Source organism: Schistocerca nitens, chromosome 12 (genome assembly GCF_023898315.1).
Source record: "Schistocerca nitens isolate TAMUIC-IGC-003100 chromosome 12, iqSchNite1.1, whole genome shotgun sequence".
Classification (NCBI taxonomy): Eukaryota; Metazoa; Arthropoda; class Insecta; order Orthoptera; family Acrididae; genus Schistocerca; species Schistocerca nitens.
In genome coordinates this window covers 40,647,109-40,664,411 of record NC_064625.1, presented here as the reverse complement: position 1 = coordinate 40,664,411, position 17,303 = coordinate 40,647,109, and the positions used below count along the sequence as shown (strand labels likewise).

The 17,303-nt window shown below is 41.6% G+C and overlaps 1 protein-coding gene across 1 annotated transcript in view; it reads right to left on the bottom strand.

Moving 5' to 3' along the window:
- Positions 1 to 17,303, bottom strand: part of LOC126215390 (serine-rich adhesin for platelets-like) — a 267,306-nt gene that overhangs the window by 225,815 nt on the left and 24,188 nt on the right. The window contains exons 4-5 of the mRNA XM_049942097.1: positions 12,698 to 13,152; positions 5,120 to 6,983 (exon numbers count right to left, since the gene is read on the bottom strand). Of these exons, the coding sequence (XP_049798054.1) occupies positions 5,120 to 6,983; positions 12,698 to 13,152 (2,319 nt within the window). The remainder of the gene's footprint in view (positions 1 to 5,119; positions 6,984 to 12,697; positions 13,153 to 17,303) is intronic.

The following is a 17,303-nucleotide window of genomic DNA, read 5'->3' as shown; positions in this document are numbered from 1 at the left end:
ACCCTCTCCCAGTAAAGTAATGGCGACGGTCTTCTAAAGCAATAGTGACAGTCCTCTGGGACTCTGAAGTGGTTATTCTGCGTCATGTCCTCCCTCACAGTGCAATGATTAACTGTGAATTGTATTATGCTATCCTGAAGAAAATGAAGAAACAATGTCAGCGTGTTCATCACCTAAAAAATCCAAATGAACTTCTCTTCCTCCACAATAATGCAAGGTCTCAATGTGTCAGATTTAGTAAAACATACAGGCATTCATATACGCACCATTCACACAAGTCTGTGCACCTGAGAGGAACTCACAAAACTTCACTGAACATTTCTTCCTAGCCCTCCATACAGCCCGGATCTCGCACATTCTGACTTCCGTCTGTTTGGCCCAATGAAGGACACACATTGCATGAAGGAGCACATGGATGATGGGGAGGTTACTGATACAGCAAGATGCTGGCTCTAACGTCGACCAGTGGAGTGGTTCTATGCAGTCGTACTGGCCCTCCCAGTATAAGGTGGCATATGACCGTCACATTGAAAGGAGATTACGTTGAAAAACAGGGTTCACACAGATGCTGCTTTACAGTTGGGCTTCAACACCCAGAGACATCAGGGGCCACGAGTGCCCTCTGTGTGTGAGTCGAGCATGTATGAACGTGTATGCATTTTTCTAAATCTTTTTAACAACTCTATGTATTAGCTTAGTCAACTTTAGTCAACTGTATGGCACTCAATGCTCCTACTATACGGTAAGCAGCAATCTATCCTAATTATGATGATGTTAATCGAACCTGGGTTTTCCACTGTTTTATAAAGGACAAGAACACCCAACAATGATTTGCAATTGCTAAATATGTATGGGGAATAGTAAATACATCCTAAATTCCTTGCCCTCCCCCCTCTCTCCACGCATCTTCTCATCCCCCCCCTCTTTTCCCATACATCTCCTTCCCCATCTCTCTGTGCATAATCTCCCCCCCCCCCCCCACCTCTGTCCATCTGCTCCTCCTCCTCTCTACATCCATTTACATCTGAATGTACAGAATAGTATTGTGTAAAAATTTGAAGTAAACCAGCCAAGAACTTTTTTGAGATTTTCAGTAACAAGTGTCCCCATCATATATTACATATCTATTGATATATTAAAAATATAATTGTAAAACTGATTTTTTATATGCGAACAGTGACAGCAAAACTTTCAATGATCTTTCACAACTGATTTCAATTTCTAACTTTACTGGTGGATTTTTCAAAAATTTTCCTTCATACAAACCTTGTCTTGACAATAAAGAACACGGGGGGAGGGGGGGAAGATGATCTTTCATACATTTTTATTTATACACATACCTTCAACTAATTTATGAGACAGCTTACATGACTGTATTAATATTGGTGGAAATATGATAATACGACACTTGGTGGAAGTACATGATAATAGAAGAAAAAAGATTTCACTGTACAGAAATCTGCAAACCAGCCATTTCCGAGAAAATTGCAAATGTATGGTTATGAGCCGCCACTGGCTTCAGTATGAAATATTTTCCTAATTAGTACAAGTAAACTTCTTAAGGCCCCACCTAACAGACCTCAAATTTCACGTATGGCTCACAGTTGAGGAAGGTAGTAAATGCACAATGACACATTTTACTGCTGATGTAAGATGATATCTAATGTGCCAATATGGTCTGAGCAGTGCCTGTATCTCAACCTCCGAGATTGGACGTCAATCCTTGGGTTTTTCTGTCTGAGGTTGTCTCAAAACTGAAGTGTACAGCACTGTCACTGATACAGCTGAAGAATTGGAGCAGTAAACTGTACAGTCTTGTCAAGATTTATGAGATAAAAAACCAGGAGAAAAGCCCTAAGTTAATGCTTCTACCACTGAAAAGATAAGTGAAACCAGTATTAGTGTCAGCAATGTTGAGAAACAGTTGAAATCGTTGACACTGAATGAAGCTCTAGTGCCCAATGGAACTCCTGTTAGAGTCTACACAGAATCTGCAGCTGAGTTAGCCCCTCTTCTAACTATAATCTATCATATGTCCCTCGAACAAAAAACCGCACCCAGTTCTCAGAAAAAAGCAAAGGTCACACTCATCTACAAGAAGAGTAGTAGAAAGGATCCACAAAACTTCCTTCCCATATCCTCAACATCGATTTGTTGTAAATCTTAGACCATATTTTGAGTTTAAACATAATGAGGTATCTTGAACAGAACGACCTCCTTCATGCCAACCAGCACGGATTCTGAAAACATCGATCACGTGAAACCCAATTCATACTTTTCTCACATGACATACTGAAAGCTTTAGACCGAGGCAGTCAAATAGATGCATAATTTTTTTGATTACCACAATGAGTACCACACGTACGCTTATTGTCAAAAGTTCAATCATCTGGGATATCAAATGAAATTTGTGGCTGGATTCAGGACTTCTTGGTAGGGAGGACACAGGATGTTAACCTGGATGGAGAGTCATTATCAGATGTAGAAGTAATTTTGGGTGTACCACAGGGAAGTGTGTTGGGATCTTTGCTGTTGATCTCATATATTAATAACCTTGTGGACAAGATTAATAGTAGCCTCAGATGATGTAGTAATCTACAATGAAGTTCCATCTTAAAGAAGCTGCATAACTATTCAGTCAGATCTTCATAAGATTTCAAAGTGGTGCAAAGATTGGCAGCTTGCTTTAAATGTTTAGAAATATAAAATTGTGCACTCCACAGAAACACACACACACACACACACACACACACACACACACACACACACACACACAGTCAGTATCCGATGACTACAATATCGATGAGTCACAGCTGAATCCAGCCAACTTATACAAATACCTGGGAGCAACACTTTTCACGGACATGAAACGTAATGGTCACAGAGACTCAGGTGTGGATAAAGCAAGTGGTAGACTTCGGTTTACTGGTAGAATACTGGGGAAGTGCAATAAGGAGATTGCTTATAAATAACTCACGTAACACATTCTAGAATATTGCTCAGGTGTGCAGGACCTGTACCAAATAGGACTAATGGGGGATATTGAATGTATACAGAGAAGGGCAGCTTGAATGAATACAAGTTTGTCTGACTTGTGGGACAGTGTTACAGTTATGCTGAAGAAACTAAACTGGCAGACTCTTGAAGATAGATGTAAACTATCCTGAGAAAGTCTACTAACAAAGTTTCAAGACCTGGCTTTAAATGACAATTCTAGGAATATACAAAAATCCCCTACACACCGCACACATACAGATCGTGAAGACACCATGAGAATAATTACAGCATGCACAGAGGCTTCCATACAATCATTCTTCCCATTGTCCATAAGTGAATGGAATAGGAATAAAACCTAATAACTGATATGATGGGAGGTACCCTTTGCCATGCACTTCAAGGTGGTTTGCAGGGTATGGATGTAGATGTAAATGTAGATGCACATGCATGTGTGAATGACCCAGTGGCTTTGAAGGAATCTGTAACAACTGTAGAGACGTGTAATATCACATTCCAAATGTGAGGACGTCCCATCAAACATCTCTTTTAACATGTAAAAGTGTGTATTAAATATTAACATACAATATCTTGAATTAGTATTGTATCAGTATACCCCTGATTCTTAAAGAATCAAACCTCCAAGTAGAACTTATGATTGAATTTTGTTAGAAGTAGTTAAGTGCTCTCATTGTGAAACACTGAATGAATATAAACAGAATTATTTGCACTACATTTTATGCAAAAACTAGTTTTTCGGGCATCTCATCACCCCTGAATTGTGTCTCATACAATGGTATAATTTTGGAAGTATATTCAGAGGTGTATGTAGATACTGTATCCAAAGTGTGTTGCGAATAGAGTTAATGGTAAGTGGCTGCCATTTTACTTCATGAACAGCAGAGATGTAGTAAATGATAAAAAAATTTTCCTTTCATCATTTTGCGTGTGTGGGTAGTGGGAGTGGCAGTGAGAAAGTTTTGAAATGTTTGAAACTACATGTAGAGTCTGTTAGAAATTGCTAAGTGCTCTCATTCTCAAATACTGGAGGAATGTACTGTGAGCATTTGCTTGTTGTGAGTCACGTTGCCTCGAGACAAACACACAGTTTGTAACTGTAATACCTGTCTTATTATGTCAAACTTTTTAACCTAACAGCATTTTAAATTTTTAAATTCATAATGTATGCAACTTTGGAAAGCCCTGTTGCTGAGCAAGGAATTTTGATGATCAGTGGAAAAAGTATTTCAGTGAGTTTTTAAGTTTTTGAGATATGATGATATGTTTTTCAACTGTTTCTCAGATGGAAAAAGATTCAAACATAAAAAAGGTGAAATATTGCCCCTGGAAGCTGTTAGTCAATCTGGAAATGGTTCATGGTCACTTAGTAATACAGATTTCTTCTTACAGTAGGCCATGGGTGAAATTTTTGCCCAGTCACATGGCACCCTCTTTTTTATGTTATAATCAAATCTTACTTCTGACAGAGGACAATGAAACAGACTTGACTTTTTTTTATAATTTACGATGAGAAAGATTAAAATAAACAAGATGATTGTTAAATCAGTTCTCAAATGATCACTCCGTCATTAGCCACATATGTACCTGCATCCACAACACCTGTACTATCAAATATCACCAAGCAAGAAGAAAGACTGCTTCCATAATTGTGGGAACATTACACACCTCACACGAACTGGCACAGCAGTCTATGTAAATGATAGCCACAGAGAGAGTGAGGGCCCACAATGTGAAAAATAACATTAAATTTATATTAGAAGAGGCAAATTAAGAGTAAAAAAGTCCCATTAAATGATGGGCTCTCTGGCGTGTCCCAAAATTTCTCTAGAAGCACTGGAACAGGAAAATAATTTTGGGAACAATGTGTCATTTTTATGTCGACAAACTCCTGAAAGGTCACCATGTTATTTATATCATTTATAACCAAAATAAGTTGCTTTCCTGACAGCACTCATAAGTTGACCACAATTACACATCTAATGCCATTAAGTTGTTAAAAAATATCTGTAGTTTTTTTTAAAGTAAAATAAACAATTTTATAAAGAAAAGTAAAACTAGAATGCCTCACAGTAGGAACTTGATTACTGAACCATTTGTATATTACCTGTTTCAGCTGCTTTCGAAGGAAGGTGGGAGTTAACAGCCAACTCTGGAACAAATCCCAGCACCTCATTAGTCTTTCCACCAGTGGGCTCAGTCACACCTCCAGCAGTGACAGGAAGCTCCGGAAGCAACAGTGCGGCAACATCATCCGAATCGCTCGAACTGTGCTTTTTACTATGACTCCGTTGCTTCTTCTTCTTCTTCTTCTTCTTCTTCCTCTTTATCAATTTCTTCTTCTTTTCTTTATGGCGCTTCCCATGTGACTTGTCCTTTGCTTTTTTTGCCTTAGACCTGGAGCGTGTCGACTTCTGCCCCTTATCCTTCCGCGTGCGGGATGGAGATCTTTCATCACCTGTGTCCTCGCCTTCGCTGCCGGCCTCGACCTGCTGTGCGTGTCCCTTCCGTTTCTTCCTGCTGCGTGCAGACACCTTTTCCTTGGCCTCACTGGATTCCGAAGAGCTTTCATCATCTGACGAACTGCTGCTATCCGAAGAAGAGGACGAACTCGTAGCTGACCGTTTCTTCTGCTTGCTTTTTGACTTTTTATGTGAGTGGTGTCGTTTCTTCTTCTTGTGTTTCTTCTTCTTTTTCTTCTTCTTGGAAGCCTTCTTCGAGTGCCTGCTCTTGCGATGGTGCTTTTCGTCTGAATCTGAAGATGAAGAGCTTTCCGAACTACTGGAAGAACTACTGCTGCGAGAATTGTTCTGCTTTACCGACAGATCACTGCATGCACTTTCAGCAACAGCTAAGAAAGCACTGACCGACTCTGGTACACTCAATTTAGGACCAAGATTCACCGTTACAGGTTGTTTCACGCTCGACTCACCATTTTCTTTCATCAGCTCGTTTCCCTCTGTGACTTTGTCATTTCTGTTACATTCTGAATCATTATTTCTGCTGCTTTGCTGTTTCTCCTTCTCTGAAGAACTATGAGACCAAGTTGTGTCTTCCATTTCAACACGAGGAGCTTCATTGAGAGTGTCAGATCTATTGCTAATTTTGTTTGTAGTACCAGGATCTGGATGAATTTTTTTGGGGCTATCAGGATCCATCTGAATTTTTCCAAAACTTTCAGGATCCGGGCAAATTTTTTCAGGGTTGTCTGGAACAGGGCAAATTTTTTTGGGACTGCCAGGATCTGGGCGATTTTTTTCAGAGCTGTCAGGAACCAGACGAACTGTTTTAGGACTGTCAGGTTCTGGTCGAATTTTTTCGGGACTGTCATTAATTGGCCGAATTTTATCAGGACTGTCAGGATAAGGGCGAATTTTTTCTGGACTGGCAGCAACTGGCTGAATTTTTTCAGAACTGTCAGGACCCAGCTGTATTTTTTTGGTACTCCCAGGCTCCAGCCGAATTTTTATGGGACTGTCAGACTCTGGCTGAATTTTTTTGGGGCTATCAGATTCCTTTTTTTGGGGACTGTCCTGCACCGGGGTACCACCATCAATTTCCATCTGCTCATCACCTTGCGTGGTGTCATCCCCAGTGGCTTCGAAACTGACAGCCTTCATGAATTCTTCATACTCTGACGCGAGTTTTGTACTATCTGAAGGTTCCCCTTGACTGTTTTCCTCCTGCATGAACTGAGACAGTGGCTGTGGACCAATTAAGGCTGCATTCACACTACTTGATTTCTCAGTCATTGCCTCATTTTGCATCACTTTGTCCAAAGCTCCAGAAATTGAATCATTTAGGTTTACATTCTGTATATAATGGGAAGGCAGGGATTCTTCATCATCCTGAGTATGGGACCCATTAACTGGAGTGTGTAGTATGCTGTCAGTCTTGTGGGAGTGGCTGCCAGATGTCAGCGACCTGTCTTCCACGTCGGCATCTTCAGCAGATGTGCTGTCACTTGGTTCCTGCAACAATTAACAAAAAAAAAAAAAAAAACCTGAGTAAGTGGGTCTGGTTGGAGGCGGGCTGCTGTATTTGTTACTGGTAGGTTCAAACAACACCCAAGTTTTATGAACATACTCCAGGAACTCAAAAGAGAAAGCCTAAGAGGACACGAAGATAAGATATGAGAAATTAGGGCTCATTTGGAGGCATAAAGACAGTCATTTTTCTGTCGCTCTGGAACAAGAAAGCAAACGGCTAGTAGTGGTACAGTGTCCTCTCCACCACGTGCTGTATGGTGGGTTGTGGGGCATCTATATACATGTAGAGCTTAACAAACTAAACCAGTGGTTTGCAGCCATTCTTACCCCATTATCCCTGACTTCACCCTCCCCATTATCCCCACCAACTTTAGCACCTAACTAAACTTCAGAATGAAAAAGAATTTTCTTCAAACACTTATTTTTAAAATGACGAAAGAAAATTTATATTTGGTTTTTGTGTGTGTATTGTTAACCCACAAACTAATGAGTCAATGAGACAATTGGTACTCTTTGCGTCAAACAACATTTTTTATATCTGAGTTGTTCTCAGTCAGGGCACGCACGCGCGCGCGCGCACACACACACACACACACACACACACACACACACACACACAAATAAAAAAAAATTTTTAAAAAAATTAAAAAATCATGCTCCAACTCTATACAGTTACGTATTTTAACAACAATATTGCTATTCCAGCTTGGACTTCCCAGTTACTTGTCTTTATTTTCATTGGTAGTCAAAATCTACTTTCACAGCTCTAAATAAATCTTGGATTCTGTATCATTGTGTGTGTGTGTGTGTGTGTGTGTGTGTGTGTGTGTGTGAGAAAGAGAGAGAGGGGGGGGGGGGGGGGGGGGGGGAAGCAATCCACAGTGCTCTGTGAGAGCTTCCTAGCACTGCTTCTCTGCTTGCCTGGAGCGATTTAGGGAAATCACGGAAAACCTAAATCAGGATGGCCGGATGCGGGATTGAACTGTCGTCCTCCCGAATCCGGGTCCAGTGTGCTAACCACTGCACCACCTCACTCGGTGTCTCATTTTTACCACCACTGATGTATTTCACAAAGCACGTTTGTAGTGAGTGGACTGTGTGTAGGAACCTGTAGCTCCACGCCACAATGTTACGTATTAATGCAAGCAGTTGAGAAATAAGTAAATATTGATCAGATGTAGAGTCAATATTAGAGCCTTATAAAATTGTGAAAGTAGTAATGACCCTTTAAAAATAATTTAGTTCCATGACTGAAACCTAATTAGACACTTTTGGTTTTTACCCCTCAAAAAATTTCATGTTACCCCCCCCCCCCCCCCCAGGAGTAATTCCTCCAGTAGATGTTTTATACTTGCAAATGGTATGTAACATCAAGTTATTTGAGAAACGCTTAATATGTCATGTTGATTACTTTTAGAACGTGCCACCGAACTACATTTTAACAACGTATGGCCAACACAACTTCTGACTGTCAACCAAAATATGTCTGTTCAATAAAACCTTGAAAATGGCTTCACAGCTGAAACTGTGCAGTACTGAAACACACAAGAGTCAGCTAAGACAGACATCGGTCTTCACGCATTCTACAAAATGTGCAGAATCAATGGAGAAGTCCATTTTCTTCTCATCAAGTACAAAGTGTTTTTTTAAAGTGCAGTTTTATGTGCCATTTCGTCAGAGTACTCCCAAATTAGTCTAGAGTGGCATTCAGTTTAATGACAGAGAGACAGCCTGACACGAAAAATACCCAGTAGTCCAGCAGTAACCGATCATCACTGCCGCACAGCAGACTGTGGGATGAGGGAAGCATACAAGGTGAAAAGGGCTGAGGCAGGCACGGAAGACAAGGCAAAGAAATGTTTACCAATCTTTCAAAATCTACTGTTTTTATGGACTGCATTAAAGACTGACCAGGAGCAAATCGTACATTAACAATACCGACACAGCTCCCTATAGTTATCGCCTTTGAGACAATTTCACAGAACTGCTAAGTGTTTCAGTTTCCATACTCCTCAACACTAACATCTACTATATTTTGCTGTGCTTTGGCATTTAACCACACAACCAACTCCAACACCCAGCATTTGTTCACCACATCTTCCTTTTCTGGCTCGCTCTGCCTCCCGTGCCGACCTACAATGTCGGTCTGCTACCACTGTGCGGCAGTAGTGACCATATGTTGCCGAAGTAATAATTCTTCTTCACATTTTGCTGTCTCATTAAAAACAGTTAGTTATTTGCATGTTCCGTGGATAATTGTTGCAATCTTTCAGTATGATGTGGAATGAGTCAGTTTTGCAATTATTGCACACTTTCTCAGCAACAATAGTATGACAACATTTTCAGCATTTACGTGATTTTTTGAGTGACTTCCACCCTCCTTATCTCTCTCTCTCTCTCTATCTCTCTCTCTCTCTCTCTCTCGACCCCTCCCCCCATGCCCTCCGTGGCAGCTGCTTACCGTAAATAAGACATGTCAAGTTGCAGACAGGCACAATTAAAAGATACTTCCATAAAGCCACGGCCTTCATCAGTAAAAGAGAGACACAGCATTCACACACACATGCAAGCACACCTCTCTCTCTCTCACACACACACACACACACACACACACACACACACACACACAATCATCAACTCCAGCATCTTGGACTGGAATGCAACTATCATGAGGGATGCAAGCAGAAATCTGGAAGGGGCAAGGAAGGGGAGGAAGGGATAGTAGTGTACCGGTGGGAAGTGAGACAAACACTGTCTGGTGGAGTGTGCAGGGACTACACTGCCAGCACGCACAGCATCAGAAAGTTGTGGGGCAGGGAGGTGGGGGGGGGGGGGGCGGATGAGCAAAAAAGGAGAGGAACAGGGAAAGACGGGTGGATGTATTGAAAGACGGCTGCAAATAAACAGGATGGGAAATGAGAATGAGGAGGAGATGATCAGACAGAGAGGGTAGAAATTGTGGGGTGGAGGGTGGGGGGAAGTATGTTACCATAGATTCAGGCCAGGATAATTACGGGAGTGGAGAATGTGTTGTAAGGATAACTCCCATCTGCACAATTCAGAACAGCTGTTGGTCGAGGGACGGATCCAGATGGCTCAGTCAGTGAAGCAGCCAGTGAAATCAAGTGTGTTGTGTTCAGCTGCATGTTGTGCCACATGAATGTCTACTTTGCTCTTGGCCACATTTTGCCAGTGGCCATTCATCTTGGTTGACAGCTGATGCAATGATAGCAGCAGATCTGGTAAATGACTTGGACGCTTTCACAGGTGGCCTGGCCCCTGATGGGGTGGGATAAAACTGCGACAGGACTGTAATAGGAAGTGCTGGCTGGGTGGACTGGGCAGGTTTTGCACCTGGGTCTTCCAAAGGGATATGATCCTTGTGGCAAGGGGCTGGGATTGTGAGTGGCATAGGGATTGAATAGGATGTTGTGGAGGTTGGGTTGGCAATGGAACACCTCTTTAGGTGGGGTGGGAAGCATCCGAGCAGGATGTTCCCCATTTCAGGGCACGATGATAGGTAACAGAAGCCCTGACGAAGTGGTACAGTTGTTCCAGTCTGTGGTGATACTGGGTCATGGATGGGATATTACTTTGTGGCTGGTTCTTGGGGGTGATGGGAGGATTGGGGGTGTGCAGCGAAATGGCATGGGAGATCTGTTTGCAGACTGGGTCTGGGGGATAGCGCCTGCCTGTGAAGGCCTTGGTGACACCCTCAGCATACTCAGCAAGGGAGTTTTTGTGCTGTAGAGACACCACCCCCAGGTGGCCAGGCTATATGGGGGGATTTTTGGGTGTGAAATGGATGACAGTTGTCAAAATGCAGTTACTGTTCGTGGATGGCCAAGAGCAAAATAGACCAGCCTGTGGCACAAAATGCAGCTGAACACAAAACTCTTGATTTCAATGGCTGCCGAGCCATCTGGGTCCTTCCCTCGACCGACAGCTTTTCTGAACTGCACATATGGGAGTTATCCTTACGACATATTTTCCACTTCTTTAATTACCCCGGTCTCAACCTACAGAAACATACTGCCCCACTCCCTCCACTCAACAGTTTCCACCCTCTCTGTACTATCATCTCCTCCCCATTCTCATCTCCCACCCTGTTTATTTACAGCCCTCTGCCGAGGCATCCACCCGTCTTTCTCCGCTCCTCTCCTTTTCTGCTCACTTTTTCCCCACCTCCCTGCCCTACAACCTCCTACCACTGTGCCTGTTGGCAGTACTTCCCTGCACACTCAACCAGACAGAGTTCATCTCCCTCCCCATTCATTCACTAGTATCACATCCTTGCCGCTTTCATCCCACGTGCCAGTTGCATTCAGTTCCGAGGAGCTTAATGGTGGTCATGTGTGTGTCAGGGGGTTATTAATTGTGTATGTGAATTGTGGGTGTCTCTCTTTTACTGATGAAGGCTGTGGCCTGTGTGAAACTTGGCATTTCTTCTTTATGATAAGTAGCAATCTGTCTTTCCTTACATTGTTGATATTCCTACCTGGAGTTTCTACTGCATTCTTTACATCGCAAGGTCAAATAATTTTATGACTAAACACCTCACTCCTTTCAGTCTCTCCTTCCCATCCTGCCTGATAAGTCTCCCCTGATCTGGGGCTCTGGGCAACTTTTCGAAAACACCCCCTACTTCCAAAACCTCACCAGTTCTTTTCCTACAGCCCTCTTGCTTCCCCTTCCACCTTTCTGATAGAAGGAGCCACTGGCTCTGAAAGCTCGCATATTTCCTTGACCTTGGTGTGTGTGTGTGTGTGTGTGTGTGTGTGTGTGTGTGTGTGTGTTTTCCTTTCTGTGTCACACTAAGCCTGAGAGATGGATAGTGTAAATTAGTTCTCCTTCTAGCATTATATTTATTAATATTACTGTTTTTTTTAAAACTGTGATTGTCTGTTGACAATAAACTTTGTAAGTGAATAAATAAACCATATTTTGATGCTTTTATCAGTATGCCCTACTGTTTCAAGAGCTGCCTAGAAGATGTTCTACAGTGGACACACAAACTATCTATATTACACACTTTTAGACAACATAGTTTCCTATACGAGGAATTATCCCCAAATATGATGCCAAAAGACATTAGTGGATGAAAATAGGAACTGTCAACTTTTTTGGCAGTTCCATATCCAAAAAATCTGGTATTATGCAGAAGTTGCAGAGTTTAGATATTTACAAACATCTATAACGTGTGACTCTCAGTTCAGTTCTGATCAATATAATATTCTGTTAAATTTCCTGATTTACCCTCATGTATTATTTCTAATGCTATGATAAGGTCTTTTGCAGTCTCAGTTGCGTGTATTGTGATTTATCTGAAATCTGTGACAGCCCGTTTAAATCTAATAATGCTCTAGATTAATTTGGGTCAAATCTGTCGAGTCAGTATGGCTGCTTTATAAAAAATTTGATTGTAAAGAGCAACAAACTGATGTTTCCCATTGACACCGGGCATCACATAAAACAAGCAATCAGCAGTATTTGTTTAAGCTGACCATATCTACATACTGCACATACTGATCAGCTCTCTCTCTCTCTCTCTCTCTCTCTCTCTCTCTCTCACACACACACACACACACACACACACACACACACACACAGAGAGAGAGAGAGAGAGAGAGAGAGAGAGAGAGAGAGAGAGAGAGAAATGTTTGAGCAAAGATGTGTGAGAAAGAGATTGTAATTACATGCGGTTCAATAATTCCAGGCTGGGAATCCTCTTCAACTTCCATCTCAACTTCTTCTATCTTGTCTTCCTCTCCCTCCTTCTCCTTCTTCATCTTCACATTCATCTTTATCTTCTTCTTCTCCTTCTCCTCGTTCTCATACTGCTGCTCCTTCTCCTTGGCCCCCTCCTCCTCCTCGTCCTCTTCCTCTTCATCCCCCTCTTCATCCTCATCATCATCCTCATCGTCATCGTCATCTTCAGTCTCAACTCGTTCAAAGGGTCGGCGTTCGTCTTCACGTTCGTTGTCACCACTGTAGCCTTCTTCATGCTTTGCCCTCTCCTTTTTTTCATCTTCCTCTTCTGAAGCATCTTTGTGCGAGCGTCTGTCCGAGTCTTTGCCATTGTGATACTCGAAGCTGCTCCCATCCAGTCCATGGCTGCTGGAAGAATCGTGTTGTGCGGCACCTCTATCATCTGTGGGCACCACAACAAATATTTCAATTTAAACAGAAATGAGCAAAAAAATCATTGAAGATTATCAAAAGGGGGAGGGAAAAAAAGAGCCAATGCAAATAGGAACAGAAAATGATTAATGATTATTTTTAACACAATTATTTTTGCTTTTACACTAAATTGTGGAAGTTTAATTCATTCATTAATTTAGACAGTGTGTTCTTTAAAGACCACCGTGAAGAAGAGCATTCACAGATGTGGAATGAGTCGAGCTAACATTAATGGGCAGTAGCAGGCACTGCAGTCTACTTCTGTATAGTATACTCTAAACCAATACACAAAATATGCAGGCTATTCATTTCCATTGTATTATGAACAAAATTACAACAGCTAATCACGATTGGGGAGGTTCATGAAAAAACATGAAAACAGATGAAAGCTTAAAGAAAGGGCAAATAGACACAGGAAGTCATCGAAGAAAACGGAATCTACTATATTTGGGAAATAAAACAATGCAGGGGATTGCAGTAACAGTCAATCAGTAGAGTCTGGTGAAAACCAAACACACTATTGCATAGAAGCAACGTGAATGGTGAGAAGAAAAGTTGTGCCAACTTTGCAGATAAATCAATGACAGAAAATCGTGTGAATGGTCCTGCAGTGTAGAGTGAACCACAAACAAACTGTTATAAGAAAATTGATACTTAACAATAGACCTAAGTACATCGAAATCAGTACTAGAAAAGAGAGAAGCGTAAGATGATGGTTAATAATAGCTGCTACAAATTATTTAAAAAAAAAAACCTAACAAACTAGCACAAAAGCTTGAAAACAGATGAATTAAATAGCAATCACAAAGACTGACAGTGAGGTTACATAAGAAGAAATGATGGCCACAAGGGCTAATATAGCAATGAAAATAACCAATGTTTGGAAAAATTATAGGATATGAACTGATAAAAAATACTCACCATGTGGCAGTAGGAGAAAACACACATAAAAGATATGTAAACGTGCAAGCCTTCAGAGCCAGTCCGGTGGCTCGGTATTGTGGCAGAAGGGTTGAACGGAAAGGATGAGGGATGAAGGGAAAGGGCTGGTTAGGTTTAGGAAATGGCGAGAGTTATGAAAAAGTTGTTCACAGCCCTAGATCAGGGGATGCTTACTGGACAAGAAGAGAAGGAAAGACTTCCCTAATCCAAGGGTCCAGAAACTTTTCCATAAACCTCCCCCTTTTTTTTACCTTGTCAGTCCTTTCCCTTCATCACTCTTCCTTTTCCTTCAAGCCTAGTATTTCAAACAAACATTTACAAGTTAGTTATGAAGAAGACACAATATGCTTTAAAAAAGTAATCTATATCTGTAATGGCCACAAGATTTAAAGTATTAAACAGAAAGAAATTTTCCATTTGTTCAAGTATACCTTTGCTACAAATGTATGATGGAATATTTAACACTACAGACCTGGTAGTGCCATAGGGTTAAGAGGCATTCCTTATAAATACATTTAAAACAATGCAGACTGCTATAATGGAAATTCCTGGATGGAAAACACATAAAATAAAGGAAAGGAAGCTACTTACCTATAGAGGAATAGTGTCTGGTGCACAGAACCACATAACAGAAAACATTTAACACTAGCTTTCGAGCTCTTGCTCTTGCTCTTTCTCTATTTAAGGATACAGCTCTTTTTCCGTTAACAATATACACATTCAGACACACAACCACACAGACATCAAATCATCCAGGTCTGTGGCAATGGCGAGACAAGATTACTGAATGTTGATTATTGAAAACAGTTGTCTGTGTAGGTGGAGGTGGGGAGGAGGGTTGGAAAGGATGAGCAAGGCAAGAAATATAATAGATAATAGATAGAGAGAGGGACAGGTGGGGGAGGAGGGGAAGGAAGGGTGAGGGAGGTGGTGATGGTAAGGGTGACAGGGAGGGAATAGAGAGAGAATGCACCTGCATCAAGTGTGTGTGTGTGTGAGGGGGGGGGGTAGTAGTAGGGGAGGTGGGGGGGTAGTGTGGGAGAGGGGTAGGAGGGGGGGGGGAGTGTGGTGGGAGAAGGCAGTCTGAATACGGAAAATGTAACAAATCTTTACCAACTTCCTGGCCAGCATGGGAGCACGTTAGCACACTGCAGAGTATCCACTGCTGTTCACAGTAATCTCACACCCTATGAAACCTTTGACTGCTGGGGACGAGTTAACTCATCATGCCTCGCCATTCACCTGGCACGCCCGATGTGTTTAAGTGTGGCCCTTGGGTTTTACCTACAGCACTGGACGTGTTGACACATACTGCACCACCAGCCTTTGACACATACCGCACCACCGGCATTTTCACCGCTAGGGATGTGTTTAGGCATGCTGAGTCACAACTAGCCGAGCACGACAGACATGTAAAAACGTAGAGCTGTCATTCCGTCCTGCTCTTCCAGTAGCTGTTCAGCGGTCTGACTGTATACTTCAAGAGAGTGTATATGTTTGTTGCTGTGTTCCCTCTCTGCAGAATTTGACTTTGCTTCCCGTAATTTCATCAATTTTCTTGTCTTCTACGGGAGAAATGACAGATCGCTGTGGTTGCACAAACGTAGAGATCCTGGATATGCTCAATAGCAACAGTGAGTGTGACTTATCTGATGTTGCTAACAGTGATGAGTCTTCAAGCTGTAGTCTCGAAGCTGTAGTCCTCAGCCATTTACATCAGGGGGGAGAGCAAGAATTACAATCAGCAGTTCCTCTGAATCCGAGGAATCAGAAAGTGACAGTGAAACGGTTTGCAAAAGAGCGTGATTAAGTGACACGTTTTACTGGAAAGAAACTGATTTCCAGCCGTTAAACCTTTACTTTGATGACTTGAGTTCAGGACACAAATATCAACTAGATACTGACCCAAGTATTTGTTCATTTCTTGTGATATTTAATTTTGAAGAGCTGTTGCAATTTATTGCAGATGAAACAAATTGTTTTTGAATTTACACTGGATAAAATACTACAGAATCAGTGAATTCTCGACTGGCAAAGTGGAAAGACACTGGACTTGAGAAAATGTATTGTTTTTTTGCTATTTGCCTTCTAATGGCCCAAGTTAAGAAGTTAAAATTAAGTGATTATGGGCCCAGGGATACACTTTTGAACACACCCGTTTTCAGCAAAATTATGTCCCTACAATGTTTTTATCTACTTCTGAGAATGCTACACTTCAGTGATAACTCTGTGAGTACTGGAAGCGACAAGTCATTTAAAATTAGGACGATTGTTGACAAATTTCGTAAGACATATCGTAATTCATTTTGTCCACATCACAAGCTTTGTATATATGAGAGTCTCTTGCTGTTCAAAGGACTATCATCTTTTAAGCAAATTGTTCCAACCAACTGAAGTAGATTCGGAATAAAAGCATTTGTACAGTGTGACTGTCAAAGTTGATATACTATGAATTTTATTGTATATACAGGCACAACAACAGAAATTTGGTTTCACAATTTAGGGAGAAGTGGCGACGTAGTGTCAAGTCTTACGGGACCATATTTGGAACAGGGTCATATTCTATATGCTGATAATTGATACTCCAGCCTGGATTTGTTCCTCTGGCTTCACAACCATGGAACAACGACATGTGGCACTGTTGGTAAGAATAAGCACAACATGCCAAAACTGCAGAAGCAATTAAAACGAGGAGAAGCTGAGTTTCAGTCCACTGACAAGATCCTTGCTATCAAGTAGTGCGATAAGAGAGAGGTGTGCATTTTGACCACAAGTCACACAACACAAATGGTTGAAACAGAGAAAACTAACAGAAATATTGGTGAAAAAATAAAGAAACCGTAATGTATTGTTGATTACAATTCGAGTATGGATGCAGTTGACTGCCGTGACATGTTCCTGAGCTCAGTGGGACCAGTGCGTAAGACTGTGAAATAATACAAGAAATATTTTTTCCACATTCTGGATTTGTGCATTCTAAATGCTCATGCTCACCACCAGTCGGTAACAGGACAAAAAATGACACTCGCAAAGTTTCACCTTTCTCTCCTAAGGGAGATTGTAGAAAAATATGCTACAGAACAGATAAAAGCTGGTGTAGGAAGGTGCTATGATGACGAGAATCCTCTGCGATTTACAGGGAGACTTTTTCTGGCCATTATTGTGAATGAACATTCGCAG